Source organism: Neopelma chrysocephalum, unplaced genomic scaffold (assembly GCF_003984885.1).
Source record: "Neopelma chrysocephalum unplaced genomic scaffold, ASM398488v2 Primary Assembly neopelma1_61b, whole genome shotgun sequence".
NCBI classification, from domain to species: Eukaryota; Metazoa; Chordata; class Aves; order Passeriformes; family Pipridae; genus Neopelma; species Neopelma chrysocephalum.
Window position 1 is genome coordinate 9,784,998 of NW_020897717.1, and position 20,706 is coordinate 9,805,703.

Consider the following 20,706-nt stretch of genomic DNA (forward strand, 5'->3'; position numbering starts at 1 on the left):
CTCCAAGTTCTTGTTCTAGCAGCGGGGATGCGTTCTGTTGCATCCCTGTTTTTGGAGGATGAGATTTCAGAACTGGGCTGCCTTTAGTGTCTTTTTTCTTGTTTAAACAACGAGTTTTCACCAGACTGTGTTTACCAAAAACTGGAGATTTGCTGCTTGAGATCCTAAAACCAAAGGGATCTTAGCTTCACAGAAAATATAAGTAGTAAACTGCCCATCAGTAACGCACTGTATTATTCTGATGCTTTCATAAGCCATGTGCGGTAATCAAGCCTTATTTACACAAACTAGCCTTCACAGAAACCTACACATAAATATATGGTAAATTTGGTTTTATCTAACCTGCTGTTACTTATTCATAATACAAAACCTAAGCAAAATGAAGGTTTTTTGTCTACAGGATTTTTTCCCAAAGAAAGGGCAAAAACATTTTAATGTGCAACCTGATTTTTGTACTCCCAAATGAAGATGTTTCTTCTGCTCTTAAACAATTGAATATACAGATGCAAAGTGGAGCTGATAGCCTAAAATATATGGCATGAAAATAAAAATTGCTTGGTTGCTATTATTAGCCTTCATGCTATAATTTTTATTTACTGAATAAGGAAAAAAAATATTTGCCTCTGTTTACCAAATAGACATTTGATGCTGAAAAACCTGCATGTTATTTGTGTATGTGTTTTTCAATAGGAGTTTGCAGGCACTCATTAAATCTGCTGTTCTGCATTATAGTAATTTAATTTGAGTAGATTGTTTAAGAAGCAAAATAACTGTGGTAGATTAAAGTGCCATTGACCCTGAAAGGTGTCGAGGGGTGGGCTGATCTTGTGGTTAGTAGTGGAAGACTGGACTTTCTGCTTTTTATCTCTGACTCTGTCCTAGCTTTTTGTGCGACATTAATGTCTCAGGATAATCCTAAGAAGAAAAACACTGGACAGGTGAAGGAACTTTGGGCATCAACATCAGAAGGATAGCCTAGCTTGATTTAAAAAGCCCTGGCAATAGGAAACAGGACTAAAAATTAACATGAAAAATATATGGCTGGCATGAATAACAAGGAAAGGTGGTCTGGAGGTGCCGAAAAAGTACTGATTATTGTGAGGCTGGGAGTAACAGTTTTACAACACCCATTTGGAGTGGGACAGCTCTCCAAAAACACTTGAGTGTCCCACAGAAAACAATGACAACTGACTGCTCCCAGAACAGCAAAATGTCATGAACTTGGAGTAGGCAATTGAAAGCATAGGTCTGGGGAGAGAATCAGGTATTTTCTGAAAAGAATCTGATGTGATTTGGCACTCAGGCTTGTTGTGAGTACACTACATGTTTCAGGTGAAGGACATGTTCTTGTGGTCTTTCATAGGCTCTGTAACTAGAATAAGCAGTAAGATATACCAAAGCTATTGATTTGTAAAAATCTGGTGTTTTAGTCTGGCTGACATAAAAACCAGTTGTTAACTCTAGAAGAAACTGTATTTTACCTGGGTTTATTTATGTGTTTTATTATTATTAATTGTTATTACAGATGAGGCTAAAACTTGATGACAGTATAGAAGATGCCTTGTGAAAATAAATGGAGCTAGTTGAAAGATTAATTAGTGTTTGCTTTGTTTTGATAACAGAGCAGTAATAAATTTCTTTGTCTCTTTAGTCACATGATTTAGAGGAAGTTTTGATTCCATCATGGGGCTGCTAAAAGAAAGAAAGAACACAGTTCCCTCTGTTATTTTTTCTTTTTTTTAGTGACATGAGGAAATTTCTTCCAAAGAGGAACGTAGATGCTCATGTGTTTTTGAACAACTTTAAGATGAAACTTCCTATTTTCATACTCCATTTGATCTTAGCAGATGTTCATTGGACTTGCCTCACTACTTTATTGTTTAAAGACCATGATAAACTTCTTATACTTAACTATAGATGGTTAAATACTGTGTTTTATAAATTGCTAAAACATTTTAGGCAAAGCATTATGGCCAGATTGCTCGTGTGATGTGTTATTTAGTGACTGTAACTTACAATATCTTGGCTGACTGAGTTTGCTGAGAGTAAATTAGCTTGGACTCTTTACTTGATTCTCTGTAAATGGTTCTTTACATATATAGATATCAAAATATGATAAAATAGTGATCTTTTAAAATTAAATGAATGTAAGGTAAACAGAATTTCCAAAGCGTCTCTAATGGTTTTTCATGCAATGCTGTTTATCTTAATGACCACAGAAGGGGAAAACATTGTGTTTGTTTTCAGGATGTTGAACAAGTCCAATTCCTCCTGAACAGTTTCAGACACCTCGTGGTAGTTCATAGAGCTCTCCTTGTGCAGAAGTGATACTTGAAAGTATGGTGTTTCTGCTTGAAATGAGGGGTAAGGGAAAGGGCCTCCTCAGGTTTTGAAATTCTTATTGATCCACTCTTCTTAATTCCAAGAAAATCACCTCAGTGCAAAGCCCATCCTGACTCCTAGGTGTCTGGAGAAATAGTACATCCACCTAGAGCCTGTTGTCATGTAAGCTGACTTGAGATGCGTTTTTTTTTGTTATTACCATTTGTCCAACAAAGTTTTTGATTAAGTTTTTGTTCTTGGTGATTCAGAAGCCATCTGGCCTAAGTTGTACAGTGAATGTCCAAGTCCTCCTTTAAGCCTGACTTCTTTCATGTCAACTAGTGTTTGTGTGTGCTGGTCGTGAAGCCTTATTGTCAACCCTGTAGGAAACTGGCTTTGGAAGAAAATGTTGCAGGTGTGGTAATAAAAGCCTTTGAAATCCTTCAGCGTGAAAGGTATATTTCAAGTTAAGGTGCTGTAGAAAGAATGAGAAAATGAGCCTTGGTTTACCGTCAATGACTTTATTGAGGGTGTGTGTTCAGGAGAGGTGAAGTTCTGCTTTTGACTTTAGAACTGGCACTTCAGTTTAAAATACAGAGCATTGTCAGCTATGCATCCCTTATCAGGAAGTAAGGTATTACTGTGTGCAATGCAAATATTGAGATAAGTATGGAAACCATAAAGAAATGGCCTTTCAGTTGAGACCAGCTGCTCTGGAAGGAAGACAGTGCAGGGTAGTAAAGGTGTTTAACTGTCTCATCAGTTTTTGTCTAAACTGATAGCATTTTACAAATTTCCTTCCCTTCAGTTATCCCAGCGACTGCTCTTGGAATTGTTTTTGTGCAGCAATTTAGCATTGCTGTTGACTTGTGCTACTTGGTGCTGGATGTCATGGCCGTGCACTGGGAAGAGAAAAGAGGAAAGCTTTCCCTTTAATGAAGTTGCAGTAAAGTTGGAAGAGCTACTGACTTTTTCTTCACCCTACTTTATTATTTCTCTGATTTAAAAGGATTTTGTATTTGAGGATGATATAAATGCTTTCTTTCTGCAAATTTTGTACTGCTATTCCTAGAAGCACGAACACTGTGCACATGTATGCACACATTTATTTTTGTACAAATCTGGATAAGGTCCTTGATTTCAAGGTTCATGAAGGAAAGATTTGGCACAAATATCCCTATGTTATTTACTTAAGCTTATGTGTTGCTACCATTTATTGTCTAAATTTCTTTGCTGATGGATTGAGATGAAAATGTTTTCTTAGTGAAGGCAGATATTGTAGTTCAGATTTATTGTAATATTAAAGCTTTAAAAAAAGCATAGCCCTGTGTAGTATATTACGTTAGCCAGCTACTCTGTGTCCCTCAAAAGCACTTCATAATCTATAGTTTCTAGATTTTCCCATGATGTGTAGTCAAGATAAAATGCAGTAATATTGATGTGGTATCCTAAACTTATTATGATTGTAATGTGACCTGTTTGAAGTAAGGAAATATAAACAACACATGTTTATTTGTAGTATAAACATTTTTAATTTTTTTTTTTTTTAAGGAAAACATTTATTTTAGCCTGAAATAAGGAAACTTTGGAACCTAGAGAAAGCATCAGGAAAGCAGACATTGCATAATAGGAAAAAAGTTGAGCTAAAATCTATTTTTTGTAAAAAAGGATACTCAGCTGAGTTTTCCATTTTCTGTTCTGTGCTGATTCAGATGACTTGTCATGCAGTTTATGCTGTGTGCATGAGAACCCAGCCAGAGCCCTTCAGCCCTGGGAGAAATCTGTGTTACTTGACTGTTCTTGATTTATCCCACTTGTGTCATTTTGGTCATGGTCAAAAGTGGGTGGAAGAGTTCAGTGCTTCTCTCTTAAAAGAACTGTAGTGACATTTGTTTTGACTGGGCATATATTGAAAGTGTTCTTACAGTTGAAAATATGAGACTGGATTTTGGAGAAGTGGACTGTAGTTTACTTTTTGACTCTTACTCTGTCCATTTTCTTCATCAGTTAAGAAAGTTACTTCCTGTAATGAACAATGTGTGATTCTGTGAAAGAAGGCAATGTAACTTTGATGCTTCAAAGAACTGACTCAGCATCTGTGATTGACAAAATAAAAGGAAATAATACCAAAACTGAGATTTTTTTTTTTTGTAGAATTTCTTTTTCCTGTGCTCTGAATTTTTTTTTTTACAATATTTTTTTTCTATTGGGCTGTAACTCATAAGGCCCATCCCCACTGAATGTCTTTAGGGAAGAATGGTTTATCTCCTTTTGTGGCAGTAGTATTCTAAAATTTTAAGATATGTCAATGTGGGGAAGTTAATGGTATTATAGGAACTGAGAATGTAATAGTCATTCTTAAGTAATTTTTGGCTTTGTTGTCCTCATTTTAAAATAAATGTGGAATTCAATTAGAAATAATCACTTGCTGGGAAGAAAGCTCTGCTCTAAAGAAATCTAAAGTATTTGGTTTTATGTTTTACTCTCCATTCCTGTTATCTTGTTTTTGAAGGTACGTTATTGCAATATACAGCACTAGGAAATCACAATCAGACTGGAAAGGCATTTCCATTCAGTAGGTTTCACTGAGAAGTGCTATGAAAACCTTTCATCAGCTGGTTTGTGTGAAAAGGCCCAACTTTGGGGGTTTTTTTGTTTTTCTTTTATTAAAGGACAGTTACCTAGAAGGTCTGCCTTTCTGAAGGACTTTAAAAATAAAGTGTGAGAACAGATTTTGATTTTTACACAAATTTTTTCAGTTTACCATAGCTTCAGCTTCATCTGGATGCTTGCCTGGGATCTTAAAACATTTTAAAAATGCATGTAATTATGCTGATACAGTTCCTCGTGTGGTTGCTGTTATATCTCTGTAAAAGTTTCTTGATGCTGATAGGAGTATTAATCTGTAGGGAGTGGAATAAATCCTGATGTGTGGCACCCTTGTAGTGATGTATTGGTCATTCAGAGGCCATTAACTGTAGTAAACTTTTCAATGTGAGGGATGTCCTACCTAAAGAAACAATGTCTGAGCCATCCTTCCTTGTTGCTCTTGCAGCAGCAACCTCAGGCTAGTTCTGTAAGGTGCTGAGCATCTTCCAGCTTGTGTGGCAGCTGCCCGAGGGGGCAGCCCTCTGCACATCCTGTGCCCAGTGTGTGTGCGCCTCTCTGCATCTGGGGAGGGCTGGGACTGACACCTTCCTCTCCCTGACCCTGGAGAGTGACTCATCTGTAGCTCTCCTTGGCCATGCTCATGCTAAGCTCCATAAAATGATGAGCAAGATTTTTCCGCACATGCCGCAATGCTTTTCACAGCAACAGCTTATGACTGTATGCTAATTGTTGTCCTCTGCTGGGAAGCTGGTGTGGCTTTTGCCACCAAAGCTATTTTAGTGCAGCTTCTGCATTTTTTTGACAGTCAAAATGAAGATTTCATCTTCGTTGCAATCTGTTTTTCTGCCTGTTTTAGAGCAGACAGCGTGGTGTATTTGTATTTAATAATTTTTGTGGTTTAAACCCTGAGTCAGTGAAGGCCAATTTTTCTGCATGCATCATGCTACTGAATATGTGTATGGCAAGGGACTCTGTCACTCCTGTCTCCCCTCTTCACTGTCCCTTGTGCATGTACAGCAATAGCAGTGTTGGGCGCTTGCTGGGTGCAAGGGAAAACAACTTTTCATACCGAGGTACAATTTGGGCTGAGCTGCCACAATACATAGTTACTGGCTGTGGTTATGCTATGTGTAATAGATTTAACATGTCTGAGACCAGAGAGGCTATTGTGAAAAGCCTCTCATGGTGATCCCAGTGAAAGGGAGTAGATTAGCCATGAGACAAATCCTGTCCTCTAAGACAAAATTGAGGCATGCAGTAGACTATTACAACCTCTCTTGTGCTGCTTTTATGGATACTTCAGGCCACTCTGGTCAGTCCAGCTCTTCTGGCCACAGTAAATTCTCTAAATATGTTTTGCTTTACTGTCTGTCGCTGTCCAGTTTTGTCCAGTATAGAAGAATCATAACTGTAATGCCTACAAGTCTTGAAAGTGCCTATGTGTGCATGGAAAAGGCAAATTATGCATGAAATGTATAGTGCTGCTGTGTTTGAACAATGCAATCTGTAGGTGGCTAAAGGGCTAACTAAATTGCAGGCATAATGAAAGCTCTGTGGTATTTAGTATATGTTCTGTCAGCATTAAGCAGTCACCTTGTAAATATATGTTAATTTTGAAGGAGTAACTGACCTTTTTAATATTAATTGAAATGTCTTGTGTTTAGAGGTTGGTGCTATCCTAGAAGAGACAGAAGCCTGTGACTGGTGGAGCCTGGGTGCCATTCTTTTTGAACTCCTCACTGGGAAGGTAGGGCTGGGGGCAAGTTACTTAATAAAACTGACTTCTTGGCCAGTAGTTTCTCACAAGTGATATGCCCAGTTGTGGTTCCCTTGCTTGTCTCTCTCATGTGTTTTGCCAACTTGAGTACTCTCAATTTACTTAGTCTTCTTGAGACCAAAGAAACAGGACATGCTCAAGCTTCAGTAGAACAGCTTGGTAAAGCCTTATCAAACTCAGGACTGAAAAAAGAACCAACCATGCTGCCCTCTTAACCACAGTGAAATCAAAGTTCTCTAACATTCCGCCTGTACTTCTACAAAAATTTTGCTCTACTAGTTTCAATATTATTTCCTGGGACTGCATAGAAGCCATATATTGCTGTTAGACATTAGTTCAGTATTTTGACACAAAGATTGCTCAACCAAATCAAACTGGAGATTGGTTTTCAGTTCTGAACAAAGAAAGCAAAGTCCACCAAATTCTCACACTCTTCAAGTTTGAGAAATAGAACAGAAGCTCTAAGACGTAAATGTTCTAAAGCTGTATCTGCAGGACATAAGTGCCTGTAGACATTCCTCCCCAAATCAGTACCTCATACTAGGAAGCGCTGAAATTTCAGCTGTTTGCATGTGTACTAGGAGATAATCCAATACTACAGTTTTTAAATTAATAATTGTGTCTGCCTGTTTTGATTTTTTTTTCCTTATTTTCCTTTTCTTCTCCAGTCTCTAGTTGAGTGCCATCCGTCAGGAATAAATACTCACACTTCTTTGAGTATACCAGACCATGTATCGAAGGAAGCCAGATCACTGATTCAGCAAGTAAGTGAGGGGAAAATTTGTTTTCTATATGTACCACGTGTAGATGGGACAAATACTTACCTACCTGAGTTGTTCTGGTGAAGTAAATGTAGAAAGAGAAAGCTGCTGGTAGGAACGTGGATGGCTCTTTTGTCAGGGCTGATGAATTTTGCCCAGTTGTCTTGTTGCGTCTGGAAACTTTTGACTTCTCCTCCCAAGTGTGTCTGTAGAAAACTAGAGTGCTTTGCCATTTCTTCAAAGAACAAGCTTGGCAAATGCTGAGTGCTTTGGAAACGCCTGCTGATGATGCATGAGCATTTTAGAAGTTCTGCCCTAAATGCTTGTGGAAATATTTGTAATGAATTAATCTAAAAAATGTTTATGCCGATTCAGAAAGCTCAAAGTACTATGAAACCTGTAACACACTGATTAGAAGTTATGACCTTGGCGTGGTTGAAAATCTGTAGCTGTTCTCCGGGAAACCTTCTGGATGCCATTTGTTAGGAAAAGTACTTTAAACTGTGAATACAATGACTTTTGTAGTGAGAAGATAACTGGTAGGTTGGATGAAAGGCAGAGTAGGAATCTGTAAAATATAGACAAGCTTCCAGACTGATACACCATTTTCAGCCTAATGGAAATAGTATTGTCTGATGGTTTTAGTTTACTCTTAGCTTTAGGTATTCATGACTGAACTTTTAGTACAGGGTCTTGAAATTCAGGTAGTGTGATCTTCCTTCTGGTTAATTTTGATGTAACTGAGGAAGTGGTGTCTAGATCTGACTTGTTCCACTTGAGAAGAATAAGTGATACATGTGAACTGTGCTGCTTGGCTTTGAAGAATATATTGCTAGTTGAAGCATAAGTAATGACAACACTTAGATGAAGTTTTTGTCAGAACAGAGTGGCAAAAGTAGTTCTTGGGGAAAATGAAGGAAAGAGATTTTGAAAATTCAGTGAGTCAAAAGACCCAGTGACAGATAGATTTCTGTGCCATTACTGTGAAATGATTAGTGGAAATGGAACTGGAAGTTTGGATGCCACCTATTTTGACTAGGTGACATGAAGTCACTGAAGGTGAAAGCATGTGTCTGTGTGTTTCTAGCAAAGGTAGAAAGGGAAATGACTGAAGAAAAATTCCATTTTTATGTAATCTGCATTTATGTTGTTAGATGGTAGCAAATTCACCCACGGGTGCTATAGAACACAAATGGCTGAGGAAAAGCAAAACAACACTTAATGAAGGGAATTCCTCCCATTAAGACGAGAAGACAAATGAAGTTGTCCAGTCCATGTTTCCCTGCCAGTGTAGGATTGTTTTTCATGGTAGACTAATGTATTGCCTACTATCACATATGCCAAAGAGTGTCTCTTTTGCCACTTGTGGTTTAAGTGGCAAATGTATTTCTGCCACTCGCAGCTATGTTACGAGGCCAATTTTTTCTCCCCAGTGCCTGTTAGGTCAAGCTGTCTAGCGCAGGGTGGTGACTTATCTGGGGAAGGTTTGGCTGTATGAAGCAGTAAATCACATTTTTGTTGTGTGACTATCCAAGGAAGCTGCCATTCATTGCTGAGGAAGCCTTGTCAGGAAAAGGAAGAGAGCTCTCTTGGCATGGATAGCAATTTGTCATTGTGACTTTCCTTCCCCCCACTGCCAAGGGTAAACAGGTCAAAACATCACAGAATAACTCTCCAGGATCAATGTTCAACTATACAAAAAATTGAGTCAGGCATTGTCTCCTGCTGTGGCTTCCAGTCCAGGTGACTAAATTGTAAACACCTTCTTCATTTAGCCAGTGTCTAAGAAAACAGAGATCTCTTTATTTCTAGTGAAAGATGAAGTTTTGGCCATTTCTTAATGTTTGTTTGGTATTTTGCACCCGATATTTTTTTCTGGCACCTTCAGGTTTTTCTACCAACAACATATGCAACGTGACTTTTCAATAGTTGCAGTTTGTGTTGCATTTGTTTTCTAAGATTGAAGTTCTGCTGGAAGGACAAACTCCAGAAAATAAGTGACCATGCTTACTTTCCCCATGCTGGTGCTTCTTGCATTTCAGCAGAAGGCAGGGACACCCTGGCTGCATCTGGGTGTGTGTGCTGGCTTGTGGGAGATACTGGAGCAGCACCATTTGCTGTCAGCAAGCTACCTTTACTATGTGACATTATGACTGCAAATAGCTGAGCCATCTTAAAATGTGTAAATTCCTATGTTTATGGATGTAGGCTCTCTTAGATGTTGACTGCATCAAGATATGAATACACGTTTTTCCAAGTGACAACTGGGAGAAGTTACCCTAATAGCTGTTGGAAGCAAGAAATCATGCCTTTGTACTGGCTGTAATTGAATAGAGTATAAACAGTTCTCTAAAACTGCAAAATATTTTTCTGTGCCTTTATTAGTCTCTTTGGAGTTTACCTTTGCATTCCCTTTTATATGGATTGGTATCTTTAAACAGATGTAAATATTGTGATTTCCTTTTCACATGAATTCAGCATGTGATGTACAACTAAAAAGCAAACGAGGTGCTGAATTTCAGGAAATTTCCATGAAGCCATTACACTGTTTTGTTTCTTTCACTGGGGTTTTGATTTTTCAGTTTTAGGCCATTTGTAGGACTCTAAAACTTTTTTTTTTTTTTTTTTTTTTTTTTAGGAAATAGAGAACTGGCTATGTTATCCTGGTATTTTAGTACCAACTCACAATTTATGAAATGGAAAGTTACAGACCACTATCCCCGATGTAGCCAGAACGCAGTGGTGTGAGCAAAGGTTAACATGAACAAACGCAGTGTCCAGAGTTCTACTGATGCAGGCTCAGGCTGCTGCTGTCTCTTTTTTAAATGAGGTTACACTTAAAATGAAGTCCCAGTGTGCAGTGCTTTGGGGAATTGCATGCTGTGATCAGTAGTCTCTGAAGACTGTAACACTGAGACTCAAGGAAAGGAGAGTCTTCTTCCTTTTACTTGATTTTAGGAATTTCAAGTATGCTTTTGCACTCTTGAAAGTAATTCACAGAGCAGGAAAACAGTAGGATGTCCCTTACCTTAGACCTTTCTGGAACTTTTAAGCAGTTGTTTTTGTTCTTACTCACTGAATCATATATATGTTTCTTTTATATCAAGCTTTTGCAGTTTAATCCTGCGGAGCGTCTTGGTGCTGGCGTTGCTGGTGTTGAAGACATCAAATCTCATCCATTTTTTGCCCTTATAGAATGGGCAGATCTGCAGAGATGAGAGACACGTGCCCTCTGAACAAACTCAGGTCAACTGGACAAGTTTCTCTGGCACAGGAGCACCCTTACTTGCTTCCTTTGGATGTCTCAAACCATTTGGACATGGTGGCTAAAGGATGCTGGAGCAACTGGGCCAAAAGTGAACACTTTTAACAGGAATCACTGGTTGTACAGGGTGCTGACTTATTTTTATGACAGCTGGTTGCTATGTGTATGTAAGTCCTTTCATCAAAGGGAGGTTTGTGAGGCAACTCCTGGGCAGCATGTTTAGCACTGCCAGTTTGTCAGCTAAGTAGAAACAAGAATGTCCTCCTGATGCTTTGTCTGATGATGGAAGTGTCTACAGACTGTGCCAGTTGAAAGTATTTTTTTATAGTGTCAATGGACCATTTCCCTATGCTAAGTGCAGCTCTTTGGGGGGGTGGGGAAAGAAGAAACAAATAATTTATTAATGGTATATACTAAATAAAATACTAATATGCTTTATGCAAAAGTTGACATTAAAAATAATATATCCATTAAAAATTAAGAAAGCTGTTGCATAATACTGCGGAATGTGTCTTGAAATAGCATATCATTTCCCACTCTGGAAGGAGCATATAAAAGGCAAATAATGCTGTCAAATGTTGTACTTTGTTGGCTGGCAATGTCTGTTTAAAACTCTTGACTCTGTTGTATTTGATGAGCTACCTATCAAGTCACTACAGAAAGGGAAATCTCTTCCTCAGGCGGATAAACACTGCTTTAGCACTCTCATAAGGAGCAAGAAAACGTAACACTAAATAAATGTATAGATAAAAAAGGAAAAAACTCTTCTCTCATCACTGCAGCCACTGCTTTATCACTTAATGAACTTTACTTCCTCTAAGTGTCCTATTTTTAGCTGATACTTCAGGAAAAAACCTTTCTGCTCGTGTTCTTGTGCTTGAGGAAGCTTCTGAACTCCCCTGTTTGTTTGTTAATAGTCTTAATAAATCAAAGAGAGCCTTCACCCACTCTGCTGCTTGAACAGGAAGAAGCCTGGGATTTGCTCATGCCAAATGACTAAGTGACATCTCTGAGCAAACCCTAGTGGGTAAGACTTGGGCATGAGCCAATTAGCTGACCTGTTTGTTTGTTAGAAAGGTCTGGAGAATGGGAGAAGAATACAGGACATGCAGAATGTTTTGCTGAGCACTGCTGTTACTGCTAAGCAGCCATGCTTTTGTGGGTTCCCGATGTAATGCAATGCCTGTACAGATTATGAATCTGTGGTTTTTTTCCTAAATGTTCCTTTTGCTTGCACTCTTTTTTTTTCCCTTTTTCTTCTTCTCCCCAGCTTTATCCGGAGAACAAAGGGCAAATTCCTTTGGGAAAGTGAGGTGACAGCAATGATTATTGAATTTACAACTCAAAAAAAAAATGTATCCCTCCATTTGTATTTTAGCAGTGTATTTTATGGGCACTCCCAAAAGTGCATCTGCACAGTCTCCATCTGTTAGACACCAGTCGGTGTATTCAAATAAAGTGGAAAAGGAAAATGCTTCACTTAAACAAAGGAAATCTGGAAACTTTTTTTTTCCTTTTTAAATTATTCCACTCCCCTCTTTTTTTTTTTCTTTTTTTTTGTCTTCCCTTTCTTGTGATCGCCAGGCCAGCAGAGGGGCTGTCACAACACTGCAGGTTGTAACCAGGTCACTAGTATCACTGCCTACGGGGTGCTGTCCAAGATTACATCACTTTCAGAAACTGTGTTTCAACCTACCACCCTCTGGCTTCATAACAGGAACTCCCTCAGGTGAGCCACAGGAACAACTTCCTGCGCCCATCGGGTCGGAAATCTCTAATGCAGAGACCAAGCTGATCCGGAGCTTCCTTCCAGCACTGCCCTGGCTGTGACTTTGGAGAGGGCTCATTGCTCAAGGGAAGCCTCCCTCCATTTGGCCACCTGACTCCATCCCTGAGGCTCTCTAGCCTAGCCACTAGATAATGTTGTTGCCCGTGTTGATCTGTCCCATTGCATTTGCCTGGTGATAACTGTAAAAAAAAAAAGTGTTTTCCATGTTCCTTTGAAATGCTCTCTTGTTCAGGTTGTGCCTGTGTGCCGGTTGCAAGCAAAGGCAGGATAAGACAGCACAGGAGCGTGAGCTGGTTTCTGTGAGCAGCAGAAGGAAAACCCTGTTCTAGCAGAAACCAGACGACAAGTCACTCTCACTGCAAAGCATTCAGTTTAGTTAATGACACCAAAATATTCTTTTTCGAGTATGTTAGTAGTGAGGAAATCTAGACCCCAGAGAGTGGAAGGATTAGGGCACTTGGCAAGATGACTTGCCAGAAATGAACATTTGAGATGCTACAGGTTTCTGTAATATTACCAATGACTCAGCTAATGGTTTTGTCAAGGGAAGCACAGTCTTGAGTTTATTGCACAAAAACAATCCTGCCTCTCATCTTTGTTTTTTTTCTTTGAACATGCATTATGTTGTATTGGTGTTTACATGTATTCCTTTAATAAACAAAACCTTTGAAGCTTAATTCAGACCTTGCATTTCTGAACTTTATGTTTAGTTCTTGAAGACTCACCTTCTTATCTGATCAATGCATTTTGTCCTTGGCTTTAATGACTTGAAATGTTCTAGATACCCTCTTTTTGGTGCCTCTTCTGAAGCCCTGTGGTGCACATCTCCATTTTGCTGACCGTCCATTCCCACTTCCTTCTGTTACACCTAATGACTAATAGCAAAACAAATCGGTGCCTTTTTATTCACAGGAATTAGTGACGGTTTATGTAAAACCCAGTAAAATAAACCTGTAGATTTTCCTATTCTCCTGTTGGTATTCAGGTAAGGCAGATGACGCGCTTAGGGCATCTCGAAATGGTAATTCATTGCACCCAGTTGAACCACTCTGTAATGTTCTTTTGTCCTACTAGGAAAAACTGGGAGACAAAATATTTGAAGACTTCCACTGGGTGGAATTGCTGTGAGGTGAGCCCAGGCCCCTGCTCAGACTTACAGAAGAAATTGCATTTCATGAAATGCAAGGGGCATAACTCTGAATGGCTGTATTCACAGCTTCTGTGCTTGTAGCACTGCTCCTATATCTCCTGTTGAAAATCACCTCGCAGACAGCAGTCACTGTCACGCTGACTCTCCACACACCTTTGGGATGCTGAGTCGGCAGGGTTACCCTCGCTGGAACATCCACCCGACTCCTCTCTCCAGTGCTAAACCTGTTCCTTGGTGTGTCCCTGCAGCGAAGGGCACTGGGATGAAGAAGGCTGGGGAGGTCAGCCCTCTCTAAATGAAGCACTCAGCATAACAAGGTACAGGGAAGTGTGAAGTAAACCACTATGGGATTTTTTTTTATTTTAGTGTGGTGTCATTTGTTTTCTCAAGGACACTGAGTAGGAAGCTGGAGAAACAGAAACTTCCTCTCTGGTGAGATTTATGGTAGGGATTTTAGCAATAAAATGAAAAAGTACATTTGTTGATTTCTTTGGGTTTGTGCTTTCTGTGTGGGCTTTGCTGTGAGCTGAGCACTGTGGCTTCGGGCTGCTACCTGGCCACGTGCTCCATGTGAGCCTGTGGCTGGTCTGTCCGGGTCTGAACACCCCAATGTCCTCGTCCAGTCAGCAGCATCTGCGGCTGCAGAGCACCTCTCCCAGCTGGCCCTCAGCTCTGTGCATCTTCTGAGCTGTAGGTAGCTTTCAAATCAGAGCCCCACAGGTTTTTGCAGACTCCAAGATGTTTGGTGGACAGGATTTCTTTGCCTGCAGCAGCACCCTGTTAAGTGCAGCCCATTCCCCCACCTCAGCAGCTTGTTACGTCAGGGCTGCCTAACTCTTGCTGCATGGTGTCCTTGGGGTACTGTTGGAGATGCTGCTGGAGAGGCATTTTGTGTGGCCAGTGCCTGTTGTGTCCTTCGACCATGCTCCTGCCCAGCAGACTCTCCTGCGTGGTCTGGTGGGCCAGACCTCCCATGGGCTCTCTGTCTGCAGCGGCACGTTAATGGTCATTGTTTAGTGTATGCCCACCAATAAATGGTAGGCTGGGGCTTAGTGAGGACCAGACCAGACCTGGGGCTTTGGCCATCCCGAATGCTTCAGGACTTTCTGTGTGGTTGCACCTCCAGGGCTGGACTGTATACGGGTGCTGCAGGAGGACAAGTGCCTTGGCAAGGTCACCCAGCTGGGGCACAGCTCCTGCTTAGGTGAAGGGGTGAGGGGGTGAGATGGGGGAGTGAGGGACTGGGCCAAGCAGCCACGGGGGCCTGGCAGCCACAGTGAGGGCGTGGGATGTGTGTGAGGGGCTCAGGCAGCCCCCAGGACAGGGGGCCTTGTGTGGCTCCAGCTGCCGTTTGGGAAGGGGTGGCAGAGCCAACTCCCAGAGGGGGAATGGGACTTGCTTAAAAGGTGCCGAGCAGCTGCTGCTGGCAGCAGTGGTTTAGACTGGCAGCACATGGCTGTCTGCTGTGCCGCGGGGCCGGTGGAGGGCTGGTTGCTGCCTGAGCCATCTGCGTGAGCAGAGCTGTGGAGCCCTGGCCCAAAGGTTGCAGTGTCCTAAAGAAAATCCCAACTTCTGAGGGGCAAAGCGATGGAAGTGATCCCACCGTCTGCTAGGGCCGTGCGGTGAAATCTCCTGCACCCCTGCTGCTGGGCAGAGGAGGCTAATCAGGGTGCAGCAGAGAGGATGCTCCAGACTCCTGGCAGCGGGTGACAGCTTGATGTGCTGCCCCAACAGGACCTCACTGTCTCTTGGCAGAGCAGAGGCTCTCCTTCTCCAAAGACAGCTCTGTCTCTGTCTTCTTGGCCCAGGGACCCATCAGGAGGGATTAGAGCTGCTGCCAGAGGACTGCAGTGGTACTGTGAGGCACAGGAGGGCTGGGGAAGTGTGCGATGCTGGGCAGTGGGGAACTGCTGTCCTCTTGGGAAGGCTGCGGGCGGTTACCTTGATACTTTTCTGTTGAGATCCTAAAGTTGGCAAGTTTGGGAGAACTCCTTCTGGGGGCTATAAGCTAGACCAGCCAGTTGGCAAGTGGTAGAGCTGGATGAAGATGGACTAGCCAAGGAAAGAACAGAAGTTGTTGAGGTCAGTGATCTCTTAGCCTTGCTCACCTCTTTATGCTTTGCCTTGGAGGCAAGAGACATTTTGCCTTGGTACAACCTCACTTCTACCAGTTTCTCCCATCCCCTTCCATAGCTGAGCTATTTATTTCCAGGATATTTTCTAGTTTTGCCCAGCTCTCTTCATCCATGTCCTGTGTTATATCCTTCAGCCTTGGTCACAGATTTTCTTGCCCTTTCTGTGCTTTTAATTCTGAAATGTTGCCCCAAAATACTGGGACACAGGAGTAGATTATTAGATACAGCTGTTATCCCTACATAGTGATGAAAGCAAAGAGAGAGGATTACTCCCACAAAATGAAAGCACAGGGATTGTAAAAGCGTTAGGAAATTGGTTATCCCAGCAGCTTGTGAGTAATGGGAGTTTTATGGCACCTTGCACAGTGGTGGGATAACGAGGAAGGAGCCTCCATGAGAGGGACCAGTGCTGCGCCATGATTTAGAGCATGATGCTGGCCAGCTATGCTCCACTTGGGGTCTTGCTTGTGCTCTGTGGTCTGACATTTGCCAGCTCATAATCTTGCTTTACGAACCAGGCATGGAGAGGAGCTACTTCAGCAGTGTGGATCATGAGCCAAGTGGCATATATCCTTTCTCCAGATTTGAAAATTTGCTACTCTGCTGCCTTGGTCTCCTTCCTTTCCAGCCTCATGCCTGCCTCAGCCTCAGAGAACTCCTCCGTGACCAGCCCCTGGTCTCTCATGGTGTTCTGCCAGGCCCAGCAAACCAGGCAGGATGAAGTAAGTTCCCATGAGAAGGACCTTAGCTGCTCTGGCTTCTTGCAGGTCCCTCATCAGGTGCTCTGTGATACTGCAGTCTTGAGTTAATCACCTTTCTAGGGTAAAATAACTGCACAGTGTGAAGTTCCAGTCCCATTAACATCACTGTGAGTTTTCACATTGACTTTGCTGGGGTCAGGAGCTTACCCTTCAATTACAGAAAGAAGCCAATTTCATGGAAACTGGTCTAGAGAGCTTGTTTGCTTTCCTACTTTGTATCCATGTAGTTTCAGCCTTCGTGTTAGTGAAATAAGCTGTTCTCTTTCTTTGATCTGTTGTTCTGATTTTTCATGTGTGTGTGGTGGTTGTTTTTTCTTTGTTTGTTTGTTTTTGGGGGGTGGTGGTGTGTGTTATTTTATTTGCTATTCTGGTGGGTGCAGTTAATATGGCTGTCCAGTTACTGTCCCTGGCTGGAGTGAGGTCTGCAATTCTTCTCCCTCAGCCCTTGCTGTGCCGCTGGTGGACTGTGTGAGCCTCCCTGGAAAACGGGGAGGGCATTTTGCAAAGTGGCAGAGATGGGAAGAGTTAGTTAGCGCCTGCTCTGCGTTTTAAGGCTGAGAAGTCTTTGATGAGCAGTGTTGCACATGCCCCGTTAGAGTGACTGGAGCACAGAGGGCTAAGAAAGGCAGGCATCTGGTTTCCTCATTATTTCTTTTCATAAATAATCCCTTGTCCTTGCACCCTGGACTCTGACAGCATTTAGAATATGCCGGGTGGGTTTTTTTTCTTCTCCTCTCCAAAACTTATTCATTTGGAGAGGGATGAAACAATAGGTTTTTGTCTAAATCTTTACCAGTGAAATTGTCAGGAGAGATTTCCGCCCCCCTCTCCCGTCTATCTTCCTTTTGTCTCCTTCAGTCGTCGGGGTCAGGATTCGCCGCCAAACGGAGACCGCAGTTGCTTTTCCAGGCCCCAGATGCCAATATGTGGCAGCATCTGGCTGGTTGGCAGGCGCCGGGGCAGTGGTGCTGGCTGTGCCACTGCCTGTCATGCGGCGGCGGCGGCGCTTGGTGGGCGCCCTGCTTCTTTGAGAATATGGTCCTAACCAAGAAAATGGATAATAATTAAATCTGCTAAAGGAGGTGAATTATCGGGTAGAGTGGCTACTGTTGGAAGCCATGCCGACTCCTGGCCCTGGGTTTTATTTTGTCCTCTTCAGCAGGATCTTTTGTAACCTCACCTTCTTGTGCTGCGAGCGTTTCAGGTGCCTTAAGGCATGGAGCTCCTTGAAAGAGAAATACAAATCACTAAAAATGTAGAGATAAAACCCTCTCCTTAGAGGCCATGTGTTTGGCATGGGAAACACATGATAACAGCTTGCTTTAGAAAGGTGACATTTCCACTGAAGGCTGAATAATAAAAAATGCATTAGACTTTTGTAATGAAGACAGCTTCTGGGACCGAGGAATCTACTGGTTCCTTGAAATATATGCGTGGGAACTCTCCGTGGCCCTAATGGGTGTCACATGTGGCTCTGGCTACATTAATGTTGCAAGCTCTATTAAAAGGGATTGTCAGTAGCCCATCACGTGCTGTGAATCAAAGCTCTCTTTCCCTAACTTTGTTTTAGCTCAGGCTTGTAGACTGACTTGCCCAGGGTTAAGTCACTTTTAATATTAAGATGGACAGAAAAGACTCTAATACGTGGTTGTTGCTTCCCCCCCCCTTTTAATTCAGAGCTTGCTGGTGAAGGACTCTAGAGGGATGGGGAAGGAGGAGACAGCCAGGCAGTTTAAAGACGCCTCTGAGGGTCATGTTGAGTCTGTGCTATTATGTTCCAGCAAGGAGAATAGCTTTATTGACAGACAGCTGTTTGACTCCTGCAGCCGTACAGTATTTGCTGCAGAGCTGCATAAATACCAAGCCCATGTTGACAAATTCCTCGTCAGTGCAAGACAGTTAAACCTGCTTGTTTAATCATTTGTGTGCTCTTACCTCTGCTGCTCTGAAAAGAATGAGCTGCTGTTTTATAATACAACACATAAGAAACCTTTAAATGCTCAGAGCTGTTTCACGTGAAGGTTTCAGGGTGTCTTTTTATTCTGACCCTCTTGGAAATAGATTACTCTATTTTTTTATTATGGTCAATTAGATTTCTGTCCTTTTTTTTTTTTTCTCTAAAAGGTGTGTAATTTTTGGCTTTCAAATAAAAAATCTGGCAGGCTGGTTTTACAATAGAGGTAGCAGCTCTCTTGGCGGACCTTAGGTCCTGTCTGGGATGTGACACCAGCACTGGCACAGGCCCTATAGGAGTCCCACACCTTGGTTTGCAGCATGTGTGTGAAGGCACGTGAGGATGTGTGTTTTGGTTTGGCTTTTCTGGCACGGGTGTATGGAACCTGTGCTACTGGTTGCCTCCTGTCCGTAGCTCAGAGGGTGGCTTTTTGACCTCCCTCCCATTTCACAATAATATCCACCTTCATACCAGCGTACTATCTTGTCACATTGTTGGCCTCATCTCTGGAAATGTAGTATCTAAAATTAAAGATTTGTTTCCGTTTTGGAAATTTTGAGTTGACCTTTGTCACTTAAATAAGCAGAGTGGTGTAAGTCAGGGCTTCTGCCACACAGTCAATGGGAAAAAAGAGAGATGTCTTTTGAGATTTTCTTCAGACCCTCTTTACCGTGTGGCACCTCTGTGGTCTTTTCAAAATGTTTCTGGTGTGTGAGTAATTTTCTAATCAAAGGTTATGTTATTGAGAGGTGACCAAAAGAGAAGGTCTCACTGAAAGGGGAACCTACTCTTCAGCTGGGCAAAAGATTTAAACTGTGAAGTAGGTTTTTAGAGGACATTTAACCTGGCCATCTATTTCTGATGAGGCTGCAGAGATCAGCATACAGAAGGTTTCCATTGATTTCAGAGAATACAGGTACCTTTTTTTGCATCGATTTAACTGAAAAAACCAGCATAAACATACAGTCTTATGAGTATGGCATAACTTTGCCTATTGGCCAGACTAGGCAGCTTCACTCGAAGCATTAGAAGCCTGGACAGCTCCTACATTACTTCCAAGGGAATACCGCCTCCTCCTCCTCCTCTCTCCATATGTATGCTTCTTGGGGAGTTTCTGTTTATAACCAACTAATTGATTGAATGTTGTTTTTATCTTTTATGTGACAGCAGTTTTGACTCTCATTTATTTTTCGGTCTTTTTCCAAGGGGACTTGGTTCTCACTTGTCTCCTAGCCACCAAAAGGGTGGTTTGCTGCAGAAATGTTGGCTTTCATTCCATACAAGTTTAAAAAGTATGTTCCCTTCTTTTTAGTATACCCCTATAACTTATATATTGAGGCCCAAGAGCTGTACAAGTTTATGTGGTTATTAAAATATTTCTAGAGGAATGAGAAATATTTTAAAAAATCCCAGCACCTTGAAAATAGTTAGGAGCTGTGGAAGAAAGAGAAACATTTTTGGCTTAGGGCATAAGCCAACCTTCAGCCAGAGGCCTTTTTAAACAAAACATTTCCTTCTGTCTTTCATATTTCATCATTATAAAAGACTATCTGCAGTGATCTGACATATTTGGTTGAATTTGGAGTCCACCTTCAGAGCTGGGTCCATAGAGCTTCCAGAAGATGGCTGAAAGAAGCTCAGGTTTCTTCAGGTTTCCACCTGTCAGTAATATGACTGTTGTTACCGTTGTTTTTTTAAACAGGATTTTTGGATGGAGGCTAACTTTTTTTCATGGTATAAAACCCAAAGCACAAATGATTCCTACCAGTAGTGGGGCCAGTGTTGTCCCCATTCCAACCAAGTATGAATTGGACCAGCTGATGAAGGACACCAGAACAAGAGCCTGAACAAAATCCTGTTCTGTGTTCAGAGAGAGACCAATATTTTCTCTTTACATTGTGGCCTTGTACAACGCATGTGCAAGCCTGAAGGAAGGAATATCCTTAGAGAGCCGACAGTTCAAATAGCCTCACATCAGAGAGCCTGAAGAAATGGGGCTGAAGCCACAATGTTTGGTACTATTGATCATGCTGGGGTTGAGCTCTTCAGTCTCTCTTTATGTACTTGATATTTACCAGGTGCTTCCAAGCCCAGTGCCATGCTCTTCCTGATAAGAAAGATGTAGATGATTTATATCTACCACAACTTTCTCCCTTGTTTTTCTTGTTCCTGAATGATGAAA

The 20,706-nt window shown here is 41.8% G+C and overlaps 1 protein-coding gene across 3 annotated transcripts in view; it reads left to right on the forward strand.

Moving 5' to 3' along the window:
- The window catches only part of RPS6KC1 (ribosomal protein S6 kinase C1), an 88,894-nt gene extending 75,697 nt beyond the window's left edge, over positions 1-13,197 (forward strand). For all 3 annotated transcript variants that reach the window (XM_027681657.1, XM_027681659.1, XM_027681658.1), the window contains 3 exons: positions 6,597-6,679; positions 7,378-7,473; positions 10,578-13,197. In XM_027681657.1, coding sequence (XP_027537458.1) covers positions 6,597-6,679; positions 7,378-7,473; positions 10,578-10,688 — 290 coding nt within the window. In that variant the 3' untranslated portion in view covers positions 10,689-13,197. The remainder of the gene's footprint in view (positions 1-6,596; positions 6,680-7,377; positions 7,474-10,577) is intronic.
- The last annotated feature ends 7,509 nt before the right edge of the window (positions 13,198-20,706 follow it).